The sequence below is a fragment of the Manis javanica genome, chromosome 6, assembly GCF_040802235.1.
Source record: "Manis javanica isolate MJ-LG chromosome 6, MJ_LKY, whole genome shotgun sequence".
Lineage (NCBI taxonomy): Eukaryota > Metazoa > Chordata > Mammalia > Pholidota > Manidae > Manis > Manis javanica.
In genome coordinates, this window is record NC_133161.1 from 138,989,919 (window position 1) to 139,013,868 (window position 23,950).

A 23,950-nucleotide genomic window follows, 5' to 3' on the forward strand; every position below is an offset into this window, starting at 1 on the left:
TTCTTTTAGGGTGCTTTTTACATTTATAAGTGGGGCATACAATTCCTTACCTTCAGAGTCCCTTGATCCTAAAACAAGCAGATTTTCTTCCTTCCAAAATACGAGTCTTTATGAATGAGGGACTTTGTATCGGTGGCCTGGAAAAGGGGTTGTGTTTCCAGACTGAAATATTTGTGTCTTTGTTGAATTAGAAAGGAACCCGGTGCTGCTGGTCCTGTCAGCCAAGTAGGTTTGACCTGTCGTGTTGTTTGGTTTGGTTTTTTTCTCCTCCTTTCATTAATTCTTGAATCAGTTGGTGGTATCACTGAGTTTCTAAGAAACAGTGAAAACAGTTTGAAGAGGTATTTTCTAAGAGGGATTAAAGGTGCTTAAAGAGTTAATGAAATCTTGCAGAAGTGTCCCAGTTTATTAAAGTTTGTCACAGGTCCATAGAAGCACAAATGCAGAGTGATTTATACTGGAGTGTTCCGATTAGGAATGTTTCTTAATGAAATGCTGGCCATGTGCCAGGGATAACAGAATCATTTGTTCAGAGATACTTGTGTGGTTTGGAGACCCTGATTCAAAAGAAAAGAAATAGTGGGAGCAGTAGCCAAGAGTTTGCCATTTTTTGCATTTTGATTATTGTCAACCATTCATTCAGGCATTCATTTATATTTCAATTCATGCTGCATCCACTACAGTGGCATTGAGACTTTTGCTGAGGCCTGTCTTGTAATTGGTCACTTCGTTTGGGTAAGGCACCGTTTGCTGATCTCATCTGTGGTTTTGGTTTCTGGTGGATGGACCAAGTGGTTCCACCTGCTGGGCTGAAATAGGGAAGTGAAAGACTTGAGGGTCTTTTTTAACCTATGCATAAAATAAACATGTATTTTATGACTCAGCACTAATGATCTGCAATGAAACAAAATATTATTCCCAACACACAGATAGAGCTTTATTCCCATTTATCTATTCTGTTTCCATTTTTTTCATGCCAAGTGATAGAAAGGCCATTTATCTGTGGTGCATTACTAAAATACATGAAGTACATTTTTATTGTATAAACTATGTGGTGAGAATGCTGTTCCAACTTCTTTTTGCAATTATTATATAACTATATTGACCTTGTCTTTTAGACCGTATGCTGTGTAAAGCTTATCTTTTGATTTTTCTTTCTAGGATCAAAGCAGTGGCACATGATTGGCCATCTGCAGCCAGAAACTTCTTATGATATTAAAATGCAATGCTTCAATGAAGGAGGAGAAAGCGAGTTTAGTAATGTGATGATCTGTGAAACTAAAGGTAGGAGAGCAATGATATTTTGTGCTTTTTCCCTGGACAGTGCTAGAATTCTCTGCATTATTCTTTCTGACTACTGACATATTTACCTAAGGAAATTTCTGCTTTAGGCCATTTTCTAGGTGCATATATTTAGATTGTCCCAACAGAAAGTGTACTATGTTGGCTAGATCACTTTGTCTAAAAAAGAGCTTACATAAAGGTTAGTTATCTGTATGCATGCAACTAAGTTGCTTCCCTTTTTCTCCATGAAGTTGGAGAGAATAGAAATATTTGCTGACTAATCTCTGAGATTGCTGGAAGGATTAGAATACTAACAAAATGTGTCAGAATTTTATGGAAAGGTGCTATATATGGTTGAATGGTTTCTTGAATGCCAGATATGCATAACACTATCTACTTCCTTAACCAAGTATAGTAGTTATATTCAGAATTAGCACTCACCAATGCTAAGTTGAAATGCATAGATTAACTGTAAAATAGTACCATCTCTAAAAACAGAAGCTACCACACGTGAGTAAGAAACAGCTGATGTGGATATTTACAAAGCAAAAGAACTGGTTCCAGTCTCAGTCTGACAGAAAAAGACCGTTTCTTCCTTATGCCTATTTTTAAGAATAAGGGAAAATTGCCCAAAGTCCTCTGATAGAACTTCCCCTTACCCCCAGTGGGACTCAGTGGCCAGAACTCAGCCACATGCCCCCCAAACCTTTCCCCGGAATGGACTGATTGGCCAGGATCTACCCCAGGTTGTGTGGGGCTCTAGTGGGCACTGAAGCACAGTTGGGGCTCTGCCAGCCTGGGAGGAGAAGGTTGCTAGATGGGCTAGGCATCTTACCCTGATTTAAAAATGAGGAAACTGAGGTGTAGAATGATTGAATTATAAAGCCAAGGCTTAGTTCCATCTTTTCATTCTAAAATCATGTGTCTTTCTGCTGCAAAATGCACATAGGAACTTACCTTGAATTTCATTTGGTTAACATACATTTGAGTGGCTTTTGTGCTGGCCCCTGCGATGTGTTAATGGGCATTTCTGACTTGCCTCCAGGGCACTGTGGTATCAGAGCAAAATTAAATAAAAAATGAAAATGATCATTTCTGTCCCCAAGACGTTTAAGAATCTAGCCAGGCAAAATGTAAACCACAGACACCAGTGCAATAATGATGTTATTCTGGAGTTTTTGAAATACTATTATCATTTAGCTGTGTTTACGATAGTATCTGTCGTGTTAATTAACTTTGCTGGGGAATAAAAGGTTCTACCGAGAAACTTCTGGATTAGTGAAAAATGAAAAAACTCCTTTAAAACATTAACTGCTCCTACTGAATGACATTCTAAAGTGTATTGCACAGTTCCCAGCCTGCTTAAAATGGAACATATGATAGACAATTTCACCTTTCAAAGAAATGACTCAACATTCTTGTTGTAAACAATGATTGTCTTATCTTCAGTAATTCAGTAACTTTTCCAGGAATAACAGAAGTGTTGAAAGCCAGCCGTGCTCCCCTCCCCTTAAAGATCATAGACTGCCATGGTCTCTCTCTCTCTGTTTTTCATCTCATCTTTCTTATTTTGGGCTCTTAGCTGTCTTGTCTTATTGATGTTAACAGGTCTGTCTCACTCACCCTCCTCCACTAGTTTTTAGCTTTAGCAAGAGGCTGGCAACCAGATCATAAAGCTTGGTAGAACTATGAATAAATTAAGAGAAAATAAAGAGTGAGTGAACCTGAAGGACTTCCCTATGAATAATTGTGATCTTTAATGTATGATCTCTCACATCCATTTTGCCTCAGAAACTTGTTTGTTTTCTTTACAATTGGCAGGGACTTAGAATTGTCTGATCCAACATACCGCCTGGATAGAAATTTTCCTGTAAAGTCGCTGCCAAGTACTCATCCAGCTTTCAGTGATGGAAAGCTCTCTTCTTTGAAAGGCAGCCTCTTCTTTACAGATTCCCACCACTGTACTCTTCTGTATAAATTAGCTAAAAAATACACCCCAATGTAATGTTTGTTGAAGTAGGTTTTTTTTTTTTTTTTTGAAGACCACTCTGCTCCTATAGGTTGTTTGGAGCCAAATCAGGAAATCTGGAATAATAAGTAATAGTAACAAAATGGATGGAACACTGCCATGTGCCAGTCTCTATTCTAAGTGCTTTACATGTACTACCTCATTTACTCTTCATTACAACCTTATGGTAGAGCTGCTATTATCTCCATTTCCGCATGCAGAAACTGCTGCATGGTGGTTAAAGTCATGCAGCTAAGAGTAAGTGGTGGTGTGGGATATACATCTAGGCCATTTGGTTCCAGACACTGGGCTGGTGACCAGTGTGCTTTACTGCTTTTCTGTGCCATCTAAAGCATTAAAAGCATGTTATTTGGGACAGAGAAAATGGGGTTTGAGTTCCATCTGTTATTAGCTTTGGTTATTGCTATCATCCAGAATCCTGGTGAATTAAGTAAAAATACTGCATTACATGGACTCCAAAGGTTTTTGGTTTTGGAATGCTTCCTGTTGAGCTTAAGGTGTTTGGAATTGGATATAATTGTTCTAATAGTCTACCAATACCTTACAATATTAATCACATGGTAGAGGCATAAAATACGTAATTCTGAGTGCTATTCAACTCAAAGTATTATCAAATAGAAAGGAGTTTTTTGTCCCACCCATGAGTTGAAATTCTTCTATTTCAACTCTCTGGGAGTCTTCTACAAGTACAATAAGCAGCTAATCGTGTAGCAGTTTGGGTTGGACCTAGTGCCTATGATTCCCTGATCTTATGCTTTCTCTAGAATTGTGGACTAAAGCTTTGGCACATTGCATTTTTTTAAACTTTCGAGCCCTCCTTGTGCCTCACTGGTGGTCAGATCATCTCAGAAACACGTGTAAACAGACTGGCTTGCGTTCCTAACCAGACCTCCTTCAGAGAGTAAACCATTTCCTAGAGTCTGTATTCACTCTGACATCATGTTTTCCTTCATATTTCAACTAGTGAAACGTGTTCCAGGAGCTTCTGAGTACCCTGTGAAGGACTTCAGCACCCCTCCAAATTCTTCAGGGGGCGGAGGAAATGTAGGGCCTGCTAGCAGCCCTGCCCGAAGCAGTGACATGCTGTACCTGATCGTCGGCTGCGTGCTCGGTGTGATGGTCCTCATCCTCTTGGCCTTCATTGTGATGTGCCTGTGGAAGAACCGCCAGCAGAATACCATACAGAGTGAGCCACTCATAAATCCTGCCTTCTCTTTTTCTGATGATGGGTAAAAAATACTGATTTCCAGCACTTCTATGTGTTAGTGTCATGGTATAAAACACATTAGATACTCTTCATTCGGAAGAGGAGGTGACGTGAACACTGCCCTAGCTGTCAGCCAAAGTAAGTGGAGCATCAAGTTAAGTGGCCCAGTAAAAATAAACAACAAAGCCAAATGTAAGCGTGTCTGTAAGTAAATAGCCGACTTAGGGCTGGGACACTCTGGCTTTGTCGGACCACCAAAGAGGATGGATACTTGAAGCGTGAGGTTTGGAACTGCTGCAGGAACACCTTCGTGCCAGTACACAGCCTGTCAACAGGCAATGGAAAAGGCGGGATGGAAAGGAGGCTAGTGAAGGCTTTTCTAAGTTACCGTCACTGAATGACACAAATTAAGGCAACACAGTCCTGGTTCAGTACCTAACGTACCAACACTGCTCAGGGTGGCATCCCCTGCCCTCAGGGGATGTACCTGCAACAGGAGTGCTGAACTGTCATAATGGTGTTGCATCAAAATAGATAACCTGGAGGCCCTGGCCTGTCTTCTGTTCCTGTTTTTTTTCCCTGCACCTTTCTAACCTTTCCCATTCTCCCAACTATTATAAAATAGGGGAACCAGATTGAGCCAAGACTTTAACTTCAGTGGGAGAAAGTTTTTTGGTCTCCTTTTTGGCTCCAGAGTAAAGAAATGAAAGAAAAGCAGAGGAAGACACCAGCAGTTCCCACATATGGTTCCTTTTTAGATAGAAGCTCAGCGGGAAAAAAGTGATTTATTTTTCTTGACTTGGCGCCTTGCAGGAGAAAGGCAGGGAGAGAGGTGGTGGGTGCCAGGTTGGCAGGGTTGGAGATCATTTGTTTGGGTTTTTTTTAAGTGGTTTTAATGTCAATGACTTTAATCATGTGAGTGTGTGCTGAATCATTAAAGGAAAATAGGGATCTGTTTGTCTGAGCAAGCCTAATCTGGTTCAAGTCATCTTCCTATGTGACTAGATGAAATGTTTAAAGATGCAACTTCATTAAGTCATTTATTCAAAAGATACTCACTGATTGTCTTGTTATGTTCCTGGCACTGGGATGGAAAATGGAGATGTAACGGTAAATGCAGTCCACATGGCCTTTCCATTTATAGTTTAGTGGAGAAGATAAGCAGGTGTACTGACAGGAAAGCATGTGCAAGAAGTTCAGTAACAGGACGAGGGATACATACTCCAGTCCGGGTGCGCCCTTTATGCTCCTTTGAGGAATCTGTCAAAACTAGAAGAGCAAATCTCGCCCACTGTAGATACTGCACTTCCTAAGGGATAGTTCACTTTTTAATATATCTGGTAGCTGGGCCTCTGAAATTCAGAATTTTGAGGCAGCTGCTTAAATGCTTTTAATATAAAGAAATGGAATCATTAGCCTTCTGCCTTTGTCACGAATGCTTTTTAGCTGAATTAGCCTTTTTGTCTTTATCCCAACTTCCAAATTGTCTATAATAGCCAAGGAACTACATGAACGGTCACTGAATACACACAACTCCATTCTTTTACTTAGAAGTATTGTTTTTTTGCTATTTGAAGTAATCCTAACTAAAGTTAGCTTTTTGTTGTTGATACAATTTCTTTCAGCACTTTGAAGGACAGGAGAGTTTAAACCCTCTTTCACAGCATTGACAGTACCTTGATATTTCAACTTACACAGTTTATTAATTCTCTTTTGAGGAATTGCTGGTTAATTTCTCTTTCCATTAACAGAGTCACAATTACCTCAAAATTCCTGGCAGCTCCACAGTGTGAAGGAAATAACAGCAGTCACTTGGTGAAAGCCTATCTTGCAAGTAGGCTTTGAGTGAATACTTTGAGAATGTTTTAGGGTATTGCATTAATAAAATGGGGTTTCATTAATAAAGCTTCCTAAGCAAAAAGATTGTCCTTTTCAGTATCTTACTTTTCTTTTCTTTTCTTTTTTTTTTTCCTTTCCCTTTTTCGTTCTCTCTTAACAGAATATGACCCACCGGGATATCTCTACCAAGGATCGGATGTTAACGGGCAGATGATGGAGTACACCGCTCTGCCTGGTACAAACCGGGTCGATGGAGGCTTCACAGGCAGCGGCGCTCTCAGCAACGGCTGCTCCCACGCCCACCACAAGGTCCCTCACGGAGTCAACGGCATGGTGAACGGGAGCTTGAATGGAGGGCTTTACTCTGGGCACACAAGTTCACTAACCAGGACACATATGAATTTTGAACATCCTTGTCATCTAGTGAATGTAAGAGATCTAATTATAAATAAAAGCCTCCCCGTGCCCCAGGGTGCCAGGATACAAGAACAGAGTTGGCATGCTTTGCTCTTTTCAGTGTGGAAACCTCAGAGGTTCACTGGGGTGGAAATATGTATCACTGGCAAATCCTTGACCCAGAGTAGTTTTGTAAGCTTTCTGTTACCAGGTAATAGTTATATTTATCAATATGGTGAATGCTTTAACTTTATTTAGCACTGAAAGTGAAATACCAGTAACAAACACACTGGAAATCATCCCACTGAGGGTAGACCAAACCAAATGCTTTGGATTTGGTTCATTTAGAACAAAGTCTGGAAACTCATATGCCGAGAGGAGTCAGGAGATTGTGAAATTGAGTGAACAAGTTGAGAATGAGACATAAGCAGTGGAGGCCATAGCAAGCTGGAGAGCTCGTATCCTGTCTTAAAGAAGCAACTGTGATTCAGCTCCTGTTTGGGGCATGCAGAACTGGGGGCCTGAGATGTTTCAAAACACCTGTAAATGTAGGTAAAATCACCAGATTTTTTTCATGTTGGCAACTAATTCCAATTTTTGTAAGCATTGCATGGGCCATGCCGAACATGCCTACAGGCCACCAGATTATGATTTCTGACCTGGTGGGAAATTCTTTTGTTTCTTTTGTTCAATATATGTTGTTGCCTATAGATTTTTGCATTTTGTAATATTTGTGTTTCTTAGCTACAAAGAGTAATACTATAAAACTTTAAAACTATTTTATTTCAGGAATAACTAGCTCATATAGTTAAATATTTGAAACTGACTAGCATATTTTAGATAGCATACTGGTTTAAAGAGGTTCTCTGTACTAGGAAGTTTGATTTATTACATTGTTTGGATATGCAACCATATTGCTTTTCAATCAAAAAGATGATTTGTTTAGTTGATCAAATTAAGCACTCGTTTTAGTTTTGGTCCTTGTTCTGATTACAGATAAATTTGCCATAACCCACAATGTGCTAAAATTTGAACAAGTTTAGGGTCTATCTTCAAATGTTGTATTTATTCCAATATGACATTTGAAGAACAAACCTATCATATTTATTTGTATCTTAAAATTAGAAGTCTAATGGCTTTCATGTGACCAAGCTTGAGTGTGTTGTAGAAAAAAGTTTTTAATTTACTTCAGTGCATCTCATTACCAAAAGAAAATAATGATTTCATTATTTTGTGTGGAAAGACATGGCTTATAGTCAGACTTTCTAAACTTTTTTTGTCACCATTCCTAGTCCGAACTACTAACATTGTCCAAGAAACGAAAGGAGAGAGCATTAAAGTTTGAATAGCACATGATGTTTCCATAAGAATGAAAAATAAGCCTGATGTTTGCTTTTAGTATTTGAACACAGTCCTTTGGTTTACTGAACAATGAATTGCTATGTAAATAATAGTTGCTCCATTAGGTGTACAGTTTTAGAGGTTATCAAATGTGATTTTAACTCATTAGTTTTCTTACTGTTCTGGGTGGGAGGAATAAGGAAGTGTAAAAAAATCATAAAAATCAATGCACTAACTTTAATATGTTTGATGATTCAAATGAGTACATTACCCTGTAGGTTGTTAATTTCATTTTCTGCAGCTTTGGACTTTACCCACATAGACTGAACATAGCTTAGGAATATTCTTTCTCTCAATGTTTTCTTAAAAATTCGTGTTGCTAGTTGGATCAGTAATGTTGAGAACGTTTCAGTACTTTTGGTTTGCTTAGATTCTGGCCGTTGTTATGAGATGAATGGAAATGGAAAGTATTCTGGGGAAAACAATTGCCTGAACTTTTCCTAACCTTGAAGGCCTGCTCTGGGTTTGGGTGCAGTGTGACAACTTCCTCACCCTTATCAAATTCAGTTTTTCTTTAAAAAAAAAAAACAAAAAAAAACCCACAGAAAAAGCTGCTGCTTTTCATCTGAAACAGAATTTTTTACTCTTACCATAAGGCCTGTTCAATTCGTAACTTCTATTTTGAAGAACTTGCCATTGCACATGTCTAGTGAACATTTTGCAATGAGCTATGTGTTAATCTGGGCATTTTTCTTAATTGCTGGGCAGTTTCCGCCAAAAGCAACATCAGACTATTAATGCTCGCTTCCAAGTCATTGCTGGCTGAGAATCTACTCCATCTGAAAAAATATAACATGGTTTAAAACTTTAGCATGGTCAAGTGAGCAGACCTAACTGAAATAATTACAGGAAAATGAAGATGGGTTTGCCTTGTGACATCATTCAGACAGATTTCCACCCTGTTTCTCCAACTGGAATCACATAAAACCCTCCCATGACTGCTTGAAAAGTAAAAATGAGTAAGAGATTATAATGTATAGTGGCTTTGGGGCCTTTAGGTTTGAAACACTGAAGGGAAATGACTACACTCCTGTCATTTCTTTGCCTCTTTCCAGCACAAAAATACATGGAAAAAAACACATGGCAGTTAAGTTTTGGGAGTCCAGTGTAAATAGTGCAGAATTCATTTGTGAATATAGATACCTAATGATGAGCATAACTCTCTTCAGGGAGCTGGTTAAAATATACCATGTGTCCATTCATTATAGACATGCCTTTTGCATTTGGGATTCCTTGGTGACTGATTTATGGCCCCTTCAGCCCTCCTTCTCCTTTTCTTTTTCCCCCGCACCATCTTCCTGACAAGGGTGGCGGAATGTACACGGCTGTGCCTCAGACTGACCCGTTGGAGTGCGTCAACTGTCGAAACTGTCGGAACAACAATAGGTACGTTGATACGTGTTTGCACAAGTTGCTGTGAATGAGGCATCTGACTCCTTTTGTTCTTTTCCTGTCAGCAGCAGAAGTTCTTGAAATCTTCCCGAAAAATGGAGACTTAGGTTTAAGGCTGTAACTAATTTTTTACCGCTGCTTTACTGTTTTTATCTCTCTGTGCTTTGATTTCTTTAGATATAAGGACAATATTAAAGATTTTGTCTCTCACTGAAATGTTAAAAGACTTGATGGTTTTGAAATCTTAAGTTAAAGTCATGCTCTGTACACAGACTTTTTCTTTTCTCACCTGCTATTTAGGGGATATTTTCTAGTCAGTGTTATGAATGAGAGCATGTTTGAATGTTAGGGAAAAAATCCTGTGTATGCAATAATGTTTTTTTCATAGTGATATAACCAAAATTTTTTTACCGTATGATTCAGTTTTTTTTTTGAGTCTTAAAACCTCAAGGTAAATCAGTAGCAGAATCTGCTGTCTTCGAATTTTCTGGGTTCTAAGAAATGTTAGGAGTAATATATACTCATAATATTTCAAACAAGATAGAAATATGTAGAAGTAACATTTGCATTTAGATTTTCACAGAATATTCAGAAAACTTTCATGCTACCTCTCTATATATTAATTCCAAAGGATTATCACTTTTTTTTTTTGTATTAAAGTGGTGTCTGTCAGAAATCTTAGTTCTTTCTTTCATGTAATGATGGTATTGGATTACATGGTCTCAAAAGTCCTTCCCCACTCTAAAACTACAGTTTAAAAGTTGTATTATGGTTAATGTATCCAATAATGGGAGTATGGACTACAATTTGGTTACTTCATTACTGAAATGGGATTTGACTTCTATTTTTTAAATGAATTATAATGTGAGGGGTTGTGTCTGGGAGTTACCGGAAGCATAACTTGAAGAAGGAGCCCATCAACCATGGAATCCCAAGCACGTTGTTTTCGGCCTGTGTTTTGAGAGTTGCAGAGCCACAGCAATGAGCTCCCTGAAGATTTTTCTTTATCATTTACTTAACCCGTCTTAGGGTTTCTGTATTAGCAATCACCACCTGCCTATTTTGTGTACTAAGAGTTGCTTGTTACCTTTTTAAACTCTACCTGACCCTAGCTAAATTTTAAGATGTTCACAGCTTTGAAATCACATTTCTGTCCTGAGCTTGTCATAGGCCTTTCCGGAATTTGCTAGGAACATGCTAAAGAACTGGTGAAGATGGTTCATACGTCTGGTATGTAATCAGGTGGATCTAATTAATGCAGAGAGTGCCACCTAAATACATAGTGTGCTTTCCTTTGTGGTGCTTGTGGCCATCAGCAGATCCCTATTCAACCGAGACATGAGATACCATGAGAACCTCTGGTCTAAGAATAAGTAGACGTAGGCTTTGCTCCTCCTTCATCTGTGATCTTCGGAAAGTTATGTAATTTCTCTGAGACTATTTTCTTATCTGAAAAGTGGAAATTTTCCTAGGTAATGTAAACTGCCCCCAACATACTCTGATTATAGATTTTGGTAATTTGGTGCTAATCCTGTTTTTACGATAAGGTATCTTCCTAGTACCAAAAATATATCCCAATTCCTTAAAAGAATTTAAATGACCTCTACCAATCTACATTCAGAGCCATTTGTATGTAAGAGTGAATGAGTGTGTGTGTGTGTGTGTGTGTATAGGACTTGGGGGTTTTATTTTACATGGTTTTTTTCAAGCTAATTACTCCTTGCATTTCATGTTTGGGAGTTTTGCTTTAATCTGGAAACATCAGTGAATTCTCTTCAGCCTAAGAAGCCAGCTTCTCTTTCTCCCTGGTTCAAATCTTCTTCCTACATGAGAGTCTTCCTGTTTAGGGCAAGTCTTTGCTGGCCTGTGTTGCTGCCCAGGTTAGTCAAACGTCTCACCTTGCTCCCAGGAGCCATTATGTGATTTCTGAAACTAGTTATCGGCCGGGTGAATACCAGTAAGTACCTACCTTCAACTCTGGGAAATTGGAATCATTAAATTTAAAGCTAATTCTTTTAACTTTGAAATTGAAAACAAGTATCTCCTCTCATGATCCCCCAAATTAGCCAAATTTGTAATAAGCTTTGAATGCCCAGAGGTAGATGATATATAATTTACTCCCAAAATATGCACAATTTTAGTCAATTTGCACTTTTAAAATGTCTTCAAAGAGATGAGGAAATAGATGTGAAAAAATGAGAATGAAAGGAAAAAGAGGGTTCATTTATTCATTCAATAAATACTTGTGGAAGATCTGCATTGGGCCAGGCATCAAGATAGTCCCTGGGGTATAGCCGTGAGCAAAGCAGGCGCATCCCTGTCTTCACTGAACTTATAGTCTATATATGGGGAGACATAACTCTTTTTTTTTTGAGAGGGCATCTCTCATATTTATTGATCAAATGGTTGTTAACAACAATAAAATTCTATATAGGGCACTCAACGCACAGTCATTAATCCACCCCAAGCCTATATCTCAACAGTCTCCAATCTTCTGAAGCATAACGAACAAGTTCTTACGTGGTGAACAAGGTCTTACATAGTGAATAAGTTCTTCCATGGTGAACACTGCAAGGGCAGTCATATCACAGAAACTTTCGGTTTTGATCACGCATCAAGAGACGTAACTCTTTTTAAATGACACAAATCATAAAAATGAATATATAATTAAAACTGGATGCTTTAAGAGAAAAGTAAGAGTGTATTAGAAAGAAGGACCTCCCTAAGCAAGTGACATTTTGCTCTGGAGCTCTGAAGAATTTGTAAAATTAGGTAAAAGAGAAGGGGACAGATTTACAACTTTCCAGGCAAAGGTAAGGTGCCATTTATGCAAAATCTCCACAGCAGAATGTCAGAGACCTCAAAGGACTTAAAGAAGGCTCATGTAGCAGGAACCTAGTAAGTAAAGGGGTCAGAGGTAAAAGAAGAGGGAAATCAGATTGTACAGAGCTATGGTGAATCAGCAAAAGATTTTAAGTAGGACAAAATTGTGACAGAGCATTCTGAGTAGAGTTTGGAGAATGAATTGGACGGGGCGGAAGAGGGTCAGGGACAGTTGGATGGCTTGTGCAGTGGTCCATGTGATGAACAGTGCTCTAGGGCAGGTGCAGCAGATGGAGAGACGCAGATGGGCTTGGTGCAATTTTTAAAAAAGAAGACATAGCTAATCATTTGAGGAGGTAGGCAGAGAGAGAGAGGTGTCAAGGCTGGTGTGGAGATAACAGGATACAATTTGCTCAGCTTGGAAACCCTGCAGGAGATGAAGAGATACCGTGTACCCCTCAGCGTACCTCTGGGAGTCCTCCTTTTTAGACCGCTGTGGGCTGACCCTAGACCCCTTTCATCATCCCTCTATTTTAGTAATAACTACCTAGACAGAAAACTTTGCCTTTATTGCCTAAACTGGAGTACTGATGTGAAAATGTGAGCACAGGTAAGAGGGGAATGTGCTCTGTAGCAATCTAGGGAGTATTATTTGATTTTAGGGCCTTTGTGGCACATTGTAAATAACTGCCTGCCTCACTATGTTCAGTTCCTTTGAACCCTCTTCAGGTTTTAAGAGTAACATAGAAGAGGTCACTATAAACAGCTGAAAAGAAGCAGATTTAATACAGCTTTGCAAGGAGCCAGTCCCCTACACTGAAGACTTTGCTAGGAAATCCTTGTACAATTTGCCATTTCAAGAGTTAAGCAGATTTGAATCAAATAAATAAGAAGTTTTTTACCCTTCTCCTCCTCTTCTCTCAATTCCAAAGGCAGTGGTGCAGTTCTGGATTTGTAATCAAATGGGGTTTGTCAGTTGCTTGGCTAGTTTAATGGGAAGGGTTCGACATTAAATCTGGCCCTTTCACCATCAGTCCTGATACTTTGCTGAAGCGTAGAGAGGACGCTGATGGAGTTCACAGATGAGCAAATGGAGAGGTCTCATCAGGAAGGAAAAAGAGATTAATTTTAAGGGTCCTAGAGAGATTGGAAATGGGCAGGAAGTAGCCAAGTAAAAATAAGCTTGAAAGAAATGTGTATAATCCATCTGGAACAAAAAGTACAAGCTATATACATGGCTAATAGTCAAGAGGATAAATGGAACTATTAGGGGTAGTGACCTAAGATTTGGTCTCTCTTCCATCTATGGTAATCTGCCTAATTCCCTAAGAAAGAATTCAAAGCACTGTGTCTAATAATTTTTTAGATTAAGCAGTACCTTCCTTTCGGGGACATTCTGTGTCTCCTGCTTCTAATCTGGAGACTGAGGGCCTGTTGTCAGAAATCAGGTAGTTAAGGGTAGTGCTTTTGGTCTTTCCTTTGTGGGAGTGTGTGTGTGAGAGCTTGCCACGTTCAGTAATGTTCTCAGTCATTTATTGTCACCCAGTGTTTATTGTTGCGTATTATGTGACAGTCACCAATTCCCATAAGGAAACCCCAACTAAGGCTGGGGAGCCAGTGTAGCGTGCAATGAGTGTACAATGACAACAGAGGACAACCACAGCCCTGGAGGGATGTCTTAGGGTCCGAGGACAACCACAGCCCTGGAGGGATGTCTCAGGGTCCCGTTGCATAGTAACCGATGATCTCCTCAAAAGTAAGGGCCAGGTCAGCAAATGATAGACGGTGGCAAGAGGGACAGCAGAGGCAAGCTGAATATAAAAAAGAAAAACAAAAACACCAAAACATGACTGTTTCAGAAGTCTCAAGAACATATTCATGAAAATAAGTATCACACATCCGAGTGATATGTGGATAGATAGGTTGTCCTTGCCCTCCAGGGATAATCAAAAGAGGACACTTAATGTAAAACTTACATAACTGTCTAATCAGAGCAATACATACTTGTGCTTAACAAATATCCAGCCATGTAACCAGAAATGGAATACTTCTCTAGAAAATATTTAGAGTTTCATATAGTTTCACTGCGATGTCCTGAATATGTTTAGTCAAATACTAAAGCAACATATTCTTCCAAGCACAATCCTACTACTCTTATCTCTCATTTCCTAGTCAGTGCTGTTCAGATTGTTGGTTAAAGAATATTTTATTATTTTTATGACACTGTAATAGTCATTTTTCTGTCTTACAAGTTTGTTAGGCAGGCCTCTTCTTTTTACTAAAAGATATGTTAATAGACGAACAGATCCCAGGCCATGTGAATTCTAGCCAAACAGCACAGGCTTTTTTATGTGGTAAGATGTACAGAGTTCCATTTACCCAATGTTCTTAAACTTAAAAGTAGTTTCTTTGAGCTAAAGACAATACAGTACAGTGAAAACTCACATTCCACCTTCAGCCAATAACAACTGCAACTAAAAGATTATTTGAGAAGGCAAAGAGAGTGAAGTCGCAAACTCTGTATTTTATAAACTGTAAAATACGCATTGTAAGAGCATCTTAATGAATGTCATGTATTTGCAGACAAAGATACATGTTTTGTTTTTTTCACTACCTGTAGATTTAGGTCTCTGAAGTTTGCATGTATACAGATACCACTTTTGAGATTATCTGATGACCTATGGAATTTTAAAACATTATCAGTACAATTGTTCTCTATAAAATTGTTTTCTAATTATATTCAGAACAGGTACTCTATTCCTTTTTTATAGACTATGTCTTCTGTGCTTGTATCTTAGCATGTAACTCCTAAGTTAAAGCCATTTTTATGTCAATACATATAGACATCTGGAATCAAACTGAAAGTAAGGCTTTATTTACATTTGATTATCTATGTGGTTAATTACCAAAAATTATGAGTTAGGATTTGGTTTACTCGAAAATTTTGAACCATGTGTTGAAATTTGGGTTGTAACCACTTTAACAAAGTATGAGCTTACGGTCAGCACTACTCTGTTAACTGAAAGTCATGATTCAGAATGAAAATAAATACTTCTTGATCTCTTACTTCACTTACCTGAAAAATAGATACCAAAGAATAGGTGATGGGAAATTATATTTCTCTCTTGCTAAATATATGTTTGAAGATGTGTGTATGTAATCTGCTTGTTTACCCCTAGCACATAAAACCAGGTGATGGTACCTGCACACTCATCATCCATTGCAGTTGTGACCTTTATTGTGACCGCTCCTGCAGCCCTGCTCCATTCATGTAATTCACCTTCACGGTTACCCTCACAAGGTGCTTTACACTCAAACTGTTAGACTGCCTTTAGACTCCATTTGAAAATCTCAGCCTTTGCTGTCAATGAAAGAAACGAGCAGAAAAAAAGAAACTAAAAGGAAAGAACAGAAGAATTTAAGACATCTTATCTGGTAAGTCTCCATTATTTTATGTCAACATTAAGACATTTCATTCACGTAAGAGCTATGTAAACAAATCACTAATCTATAATATTTTGTTTTTAAGGAGCTGCCCTGGTTTTTTCAAATTCTGGCAAGTATTTTCTTTTTCCCTACAGTTAACTTTACTTTTCTTAAATGAAAACTTTTCTTTCTGGCCTGATGCTTTTTTTGTCTTGTAGGTGTCTGGTACCTTTGCCTTCCTCCAAGATTCTCGCAGAGAACTGGAACATCAAGCCAGAAGCTCACTTAGTTTGTTTTAGGACATTACCATTGGGGATTTTGTTTAGTGCCTGACTGTGCTGTGTGTCACACTGCTTTAAGATCTTTGTCACTGAGGACAGTCATTGCCTGTCCTCCAAGACATTGAAGTTTTTAAGTTGGACAATTTGAAACCACCAGACATAAGAAAAACCAAACAACTGAGCCAATATTGAACAAGGACAGAGATAACTGCTATTATGATACACAAATCTTAAGGGGTGAGTGTGTCAGTTCCTTCTCACTTTAATATACGTGTATTTTCTAAGTATTAGATATGGGCTGTTATAAGGTATTTTGACTAATTAGTTTACTTGTTGCTTCCCTGATAATAAATTTACTTGCTTCAGAAAAGGGATTTAAAAAAAAAGCCTGATGTTCTGATGTTTATCACTTATTTCTTTAACATTTTTGAGGTCCTACTATATGCCATTTATTGGGTGCTTGGTGTTGGACATAATGACTTTAATTAGAGGCTGGCATACATTAATCAGCACTTTCACCACTTCCTAGCCAATAAAATACTTTAGAACATTTTAACTCCATTTCTTTTTCCAGTGTTTTGTGTTATTTTTGTCATATATTTTAATTTTTAAGATTAATTTTTAACTACAAATAGTTAAAATCCTCTGAGACATTAGTTTTTTGAAGTCAATATGTACTCAGAGTCCCTGAGATTACCTTTTTTTAATTTAAATATAGTTGATATACAATCTTATATTGATTTGAAGTAGATGACAGCGATTCAACAGTTAACCATATTAAATCCTCACCCCCACTAGTACAGTTACTATCTGTCAGCTTAGAAAGATCATTGGCTATATTGTGCATGCTGCACTTCCATCCCCTGACCTACTTATATTATGATTGAGAATTTTTGGGCCTCTTTATCCCCTAACCCCCCTATCCCAACCCTCCCCCATGGTAACCACTAGTCACTTCTCAGTGTCTGTGAGTCTACTGCTGTTTTGTTCATTTTGTTTTATTTTGCTTTTAGATTCCACAAATAAGTGAAATCATATGGTATTTGCCTTTCTCTGCCTGGCTGATTTCACTTAGCATAATACCTTCTAGGTCCATCCATGTTGTCCCAAATGGCAGGATTTCTTTCTTTTTTTATAGCTGGATAATATTCCACTGTGTATATGTACCACATCTTCTCTATCCATTCATCTATTGATGGACACTTCAGTTGCTCCCATATCTTGGCTATTGTAAATAATGTGGCAACAAACACAGGGGTGCATATATCTTCTTATATCAGGGATTTTGTTTTCTTTGGGTGAATTCCTAGAAGTGGAATTCCTGGGTCAAATGGTATTTCTATTTTGAGCTTTTTGAGGAACCTCCATACTGCTTTCCATAGTGGTTGCATCAGTTTACACTCCTACCACCAGCGCAGGAGGGTTCCCTTTTCCCCACATCCTCGCCAACACTTGTTATTTCTTGTCTTTTGGATGGTGGCCATTCTGAGTTGTGTGAGGTGATATCTCAGTGTGATTTTGATTTGCACTTCCCTGATGACTAGTGGTGTGGAGCATCTTTTTGTGTGCCTGTTGGCCATCTGTTTGACATTACCTTTTTTCATTGCTTCTCATTTCTGCATTTCCTTTCTTCTCTCTGCTGGTACTCATTTTCCTTCAACTTGGAAAACCTCTTTAGTATTTCTTCTAGTACAGTTCTGAGGGTGACAAATACTCCCAGTTTTTTGGTCTGAAGATATCTTCATCTCCCTTTTTGAAAGACACTTTTTCCCATTTATTGAATTCCTGGTTGGTGGTTACTTTCTTTTTGTACTTTAAAATACTCCATTTGCCTCATTACTTCTGTCATTTGAAGTACCATCTGTACAGCTACTGGTGCTCCTTCTCAAGGTAATCGTGTCTTTTTCTTCTGGCTACTTTTATGATTCTCATTTTGTATTTTGCTTCTAACAGTTTAAGTATTCACATTCAAAAGTGTAATTTTCTTTGTATTTATTCTGCTCGGGGTTCTTAGAACATCTTGAATCTGTGACTTGAGCTTTTATCATTTTTAGAAAATTCTTAGCTTTTATGTTTCTGAATATGTCTTCTGTTCCATTCAGAGATACTCCAACTGTACATATTTTTTTTAGTTTTTCACTATGTCTCACGTCTCTTAAGCACCTTTTTATATTTTCATCTTTTGTCCTGGTGCGTCAGCCTGAACACTGTCCAATGACATGCTTCACGTTAGTGAGCCTCTGCTCATCTGTGCCCACCTTGCTTTCAACCCCACACATTGAGTTCTTAATTTTAGTTATTCTACTTTTTAGAAATTCAAATTAATAAATATTATTAGAGTCAAGGTCTCTGTTCAAAATCTCCATCTTATTTTCCTGAACATCTTTGTCCAGTTCTTTTAAACTCTGTCTCCTAACTCAATGTCTACGTCACTTAATTTTCTCTGTTTCTGTCTCCTGATACATCAGGTAATTTTGAGCTGAGTTCTGGATGTTTCATGTAAAAACTCATAGAGGCTTTGGAAGGCGTTTTCTTCCTGCAGAAAATATTTACTTTTGTTTTTGGCAGGCAGTTAGGCAAGGGACTGATCACTTTAAACCCAATCAGGGATTAAATTGAATTAATGCTGAATTTCAGTCTTTGTAAAGGCCTTGTGTATTCCTGCTTCACCATTATTATTATTTTATATTAAAACCCCTATAAATTAAAAGCTTTTCTCTTTGGCAGGGTCTGAACTCTAATTTCTGTCTTCCCATCCCTGTGAAACTGCCAAAAGTTCTGCTCAGCTTCTGAGCTGCCACTTCCTGCTCGGTGTCCCAGTGTGCCATCCTGCACTGAATGGGGCAGATGCCCCAGGCGGAGAAGTACTGGATGGAGCTCAGGTACACATTTACCGTGGCTCTGGAATCCCAGCCACTCAGGTGCTTTAGTAGCTCTCTGATGACTTCAACAGATTTAAAAATACAATTTCTCCATCCTCTTTAGTTATTCTTGGCGGGATAATTATTCTGATACAAACTAATCAGTCATGGCCTGAAGCCAGGAGTTTAAGAATTATTTCCAACAAATCATGGTAGCCATATAGAGTCCCCGAACTAGAGAGATTTCTGGATTGTTGATAGGAGAGTCCTTCTTACTCTCAGATTCCATAATTGCTGTCTAATGTAATTTCCTCGATTATGGGACGGTTGAGTCTGAAATAGTATGGAGAAAAAATCCTGTGGTCTCTATCTGGTAATGTGGAAAGTGCCTGATTCTCATCAGCCACACATCTCTGAGCCATGTCACAGTTGGGTGCTCCAGTGTCTTCCTGTGTCGTCTTATATGACACTTCCTGCATTGTATTACAGCCATTCATTTACTTGTCCATCTCCTCTGCTGGACTGGGAGCTGAAGCTCTGCTATATTTACTTTTATATTTTCAGTGTCTTCCACCGTGTGTGCATTTAGGAAGTATTCAGCAAATGCTTATAGAATAAAGGGCTCTTCTAAGTAATGTTACTTATATAGATGGATAGTGTCCATTAAATTTTCATTAGTAATAGTTTGAGTTCAGAAAAGCTTTTTTTTCCCCTCTCTGACCTTGTCCCACATTTTGGATGAGTACCCTATTTATAGAGTCCCTTGATTCCCATGAATTGAATACATTCAGAGATATTTTCAGGTTCCCTGGATATGGAGGCTATGGAAGAGACCAATGACAAAATACAAGATGGAAAGAGACTGACAACATTGATATTTTTAAATGGCTCTCAGATTAATGCTTACCTTTGCAGCATCCCAGAAAATAGAAAAATTTTTAAAGTTGAATAAAATGTATACCAGAACAAATTAAGGAATGCCATCCTCTCCTGAAGTCAGAATCCATCTAGCCCAGGGCTCTGATTCTGACTCCAGCAACCTTCCTTGTACACCAGTGCTTCCTTCACTTTTTATTGGCTTAAGACATTCATGGAAATACTTAGGTTTTATTTGAATCAGGTATATATTTTTTGCTCTATTATTAAAAGTTAAAATTACAGTCACATTAGGTAATACTGTACTCAAACTACTCTGTACAAATGAATAACTGACATACTTTGCTTTCCTTCCATATTACTGGTGTCTGAATTCCACTAATTGTATAGTGAGTCTACTTCTCTATTTGTAATTAAAGTTGGACTCACCTAAATTAATAATTTGGTTTACTGACAAATATCTTCCTCTCTTTCAGGCCCAGCTCTTTCTTCATGCTTGGCATTTGGCATTTCCAATAACTTGAACCAACAGAGATGCCAGTAACTGTTGCATGGACTTCCTTCTCTGATTTTTCATACATCCCGGAAACACACCATCCCATGTTACAAGGATGGAAATCCAAAGAATTCTTACCTTTATTTCTTAACATTGCCCAGTTTCAGTGTACTATTGGTCAGTCCTATGTGTTTCCTACCTAACCTGCCTTATCCAGACTTTTCTTACTCCAATTTTAGAAATAAAAAATATATTTCTGAGATTCCCGCTTCTTTTAATGGTGGAATAGCTTGAATGTCCACAGGTAATAATGATGAAATTTGAAATTTCAGAATTTGAAAGTATTGGAGAGTAACCAGAAGAAGTCAGGAGCTGAATAAATCTAACCTTGAAAGACAATGGGTGACATTTGTTTATGGGTTTTTGCCTGAGGGCATTCTCCAATCTTGGGTCAAGGACCCAAACAGAAGAGACCAGCAGAACAACCAAAAATTGGAGGGAAAAATCCAGTTTAAAAAATTACTATACATGTGAAGAAATAGAAAAATTCAACACACTCAAAGGGGAAAAAGTCAATAAAAACAGACCCTGGGATGACGCAGGTGACAATTAGCAGTAACTTTAAAGCAGCTGTTTAAATATGTTCAAGGACTTAAAGTTGTATATTACACACAATGAATTTGCATATGGAGAATTTCAGCAGAGAAAGGAAACATAGAAGAAATCAAATGGAAATTCCAAAGCTGAAAAGTATAAGGACTGGAATGGAAAGTTTACTGGATGGACTTAATAGCATATTAGAGACAACAGAAGAAAGAGCAATGAACTAGAAGATCAAAAGAAATGATCCCATCTGAAGAAAAGAAAAAAATTAACACACATATTTTAGGTGGAAGAAGGAAATAAAAGGGCAGAATTGAAGTGAATGTTCATGCTAATTCTAGCAACTCATTCTGCAAAGAAAAAAATGGAGAAATAAACAAAACCTGGATTTTGAATGTCTAATCATTATAGTAGTTCTTCCAAGGTTGAGAGGGAACATACTATTTCAAACCTTTCATAAGGTCATTTCTCTCATGTGGCTGTGAGTTTCTTAGCTTTCTGCCCTCTTCTTCCTCTTTTTCTCCCTCATTCCCTCCAGTGGCTAATGGCCTTTACCTTCTGTTAGCCAGTTAATTATGAAATGGGAGTCAACTTCTCACAGTGTACTAAGACAAAGGAAGCATGTGGGATATAGGTCATAATATACAGTTCCATTCTTAAGTGGGTTGCCTGTCTTTTTAAAAATTTTATCAAATGTGTGTCACAGTGGTTCAGTCCCCCTCCCACCCCTCCCACACCCCTCCTCCTTGGTAACTACTAGTCACTTCTGTGTTGGTAAGTGTAATGCTGTTTTATTCCTTCTGTTTTGCTTTGTTTTTATATTCCACAGAGCAGTGAAATCATGGTATTTGTCTTTGCCTGGTTTATTTCACTGAGCGTAATACCCTCTAGATCCATCCATGTTGTTGCAAATGGCAGGATTGCTTTTCTTTTTATGGCTGAATAGTATTTTGTTGTGTATATTTGCCACATCTTCTTTACCCATTCATCTATTGATGGATACTTAGGTTGCTTCCATATCTTAGCTATTGCAAACAATGCAGTGATAAACAGGGGTGCATATATCTTTTTGAATCATGGATTTTCTTTTCTTTAGGAAATTCCTAGGAGTGGAATTACTGGGTCATATGGTATTTCTATTTTTATTTTTTTGATGAACCTCCGTACTGCTTTCCACCAAATTGGTGCAGTTGCACCAATTTGCAGTCCCAACAACAGTGTAGGAAGGTTCCTATTTCTCTGCGACCTTGCCAGCATTTTTATTTATTGTCTTTTGGATAGTGGTCATTCTAACTAGTGTGGGATGATATCTCATTGTGGTTTTAATTTGCATCCCCCTGATGATTAATGATGTGGAACATCTTTTCATGTGCCTGTTGGCCATTTTTATCTCTTTGGAGAAGTGTCTGTTCAGGTCCTCTGCTCATTTTTTGATCAGGTTGTTTTTTGGGTGTTGAGGCATATGAGTTTTTTAATATACTTTGGATGTTAACCCCTTATCAGATGAATTGTTAATGAATATATTCTCCCATACTCTAGGATGTTCTGTTGGTGGTGTACTTTGTTGTACAGAAGCTTTTAAGTTTGATGTAGTCCCATTTGTTCATTTTTTATTTTGTTTCCCTTGCCTGAGGAGATGTGTTCAGGAAAAAGTTACTCATGTTTATATTCGAGAGATATTTGTCTATGTTTTAGTTTTATGGTTTCATGATTTACATTCAGGTCTTTGATCCATTTTGAGTTACTTTTGTGTATGGAGTTAGACAATGATCCAGTTGCATTCTCTTACATGTAGCTGTCCAGTTTTGCCACCACCAGTTATTAAAGAGACTGTTTTTTCCCCATTGTGTATTCATGGCTCTTTTATCATATATTAATTGACCATAGATGCATGGGTTTATATCTGGGGTCTCTATTCTGTTCCACTGGTCTATGGGTCTGTTCTTTTGCCAGTACAAAATTGTTTTGATTACTGTTGCTTTGTGGTAGAGTTTGAAGTCAGGGAGCGTAATCCCCCCAGCTTTGTTCTTCTCAGAATTGCTTTGGCTATTCGGGGTATTTTGTGGTTCCATATGAATTTTAGAACCGTTCTAGCTCACTGAAGAATGCTATTGGTACTTTGATTGGGATTGCATTGAATTTGTAAATTGCTTTGGGCACGATGGCCATTTTGACAATATTAAGTCTTCCTATCCATGAGCATGGGATACATTTCCATGTTTTCAGTGTCTTCTTTAATTTCTCTTATGAGTGTCTTGTAGTTTTCAGAGTATAGGTCTTTTACCTCCTTGGTTAGGTTTATTCCTAGGTATTTTATTATTTTAGATGCAATTGTATGTGGAGTTGTCTTCCTGATTTCTCTTTCTACTAGTTCATTGTCAGTATATAGGAATGACACAGATTTATGTGTATTAATTTTGTATCCTCAACTTTGCTGAATTCAGTTATTGGTTCTAGTAGTTCTTTGGTGGAGTCTTTAGGGTTTTCTATGTATATATGTCATTTGCAAATAGAGTTTAACCTCTTCCTTAAGAAATTGGCTGCCTTTTATCTCTTTGTTTTGCTGATTGCCATGCTAGGACCTTCAGTACTATGTTGAATAAAAGTGGTGAGAGTGGGCATCCTTTTTTCCTGATCTTAAAGGAAAAGCTTTCAGCTTTTTGCTATTAAGTATGATGTTGGCTGTGGGTTTGTCATATATGGCCTTTATCATGTTGAGTTATGTACCTTCTATACCCATTTTGTTGGGAGTTTTTATCATTAATGGATATTGAATTTTGTCAAATGCTTTTTCATCATCTATTGAGATGATCATGTGGTTTTTAACCTTCTTTTTGACATTGATGGATCTACAAGTATTGTATCATCCTTGCATCCCTGGAAATAAATCCCACTTGTTCATGATGGATGATCTTTTTTATGTATTTTGGAATTCAGTTGGCTAATATTTTGTTGAGGATTTTTTTTAAATCTATGTTCATCAGGGATATTGGACTAATTTTTTTAATAATGTGTTTGGTTTTGTTATTAAAGTGA

The 23,950-nt window shown here is 37.9% G+C and overlaps 1 protein-coding gene across 16 annotated transcripts in view; it reads left to right on the forward strand.

Annotated features, from left to right (window-relative positions):
* The window catches only part of CDON (cell adhesion associated, oncogene regulated), a 94,693-nt gene that overhangs the window by 65,718 nt on the left and 5,025 nt on the right, over nt 1-23,950 (forward strand). For 10 of the 16 annotated variants that reach the window (XM_073239526.1, XM_073239529.1, XM_073239524.1 and 7 more), the window contains 4 exons: nt 1,162-1,284; nt 4,278-4,499; nt 6,520-6,788; nt 9,463-9,542. In XM_073239526.1, coding sequence (XP_073095627.1) covers nt 1,162-1,284; nt 4,278-4,499; nt 6,520-6,788; nt 9,463-9,542 — 694 coding nt within the window. Of the gene's footprint in view, nt 1-1,161; nt 1,285-4,277; nt 4,500-6,519; nt 6,789-9,462; nt 9,543-11,395; nt 16,316-18,805; nt 18,961-20,291; nt 20,572-23,950 lie in introns of those variants that run through there. The other 6 variants (XR_012132650.1, XR_012132648.1, XR_012132649.1 and 3 more) reach the window with 6 other exon arrangements.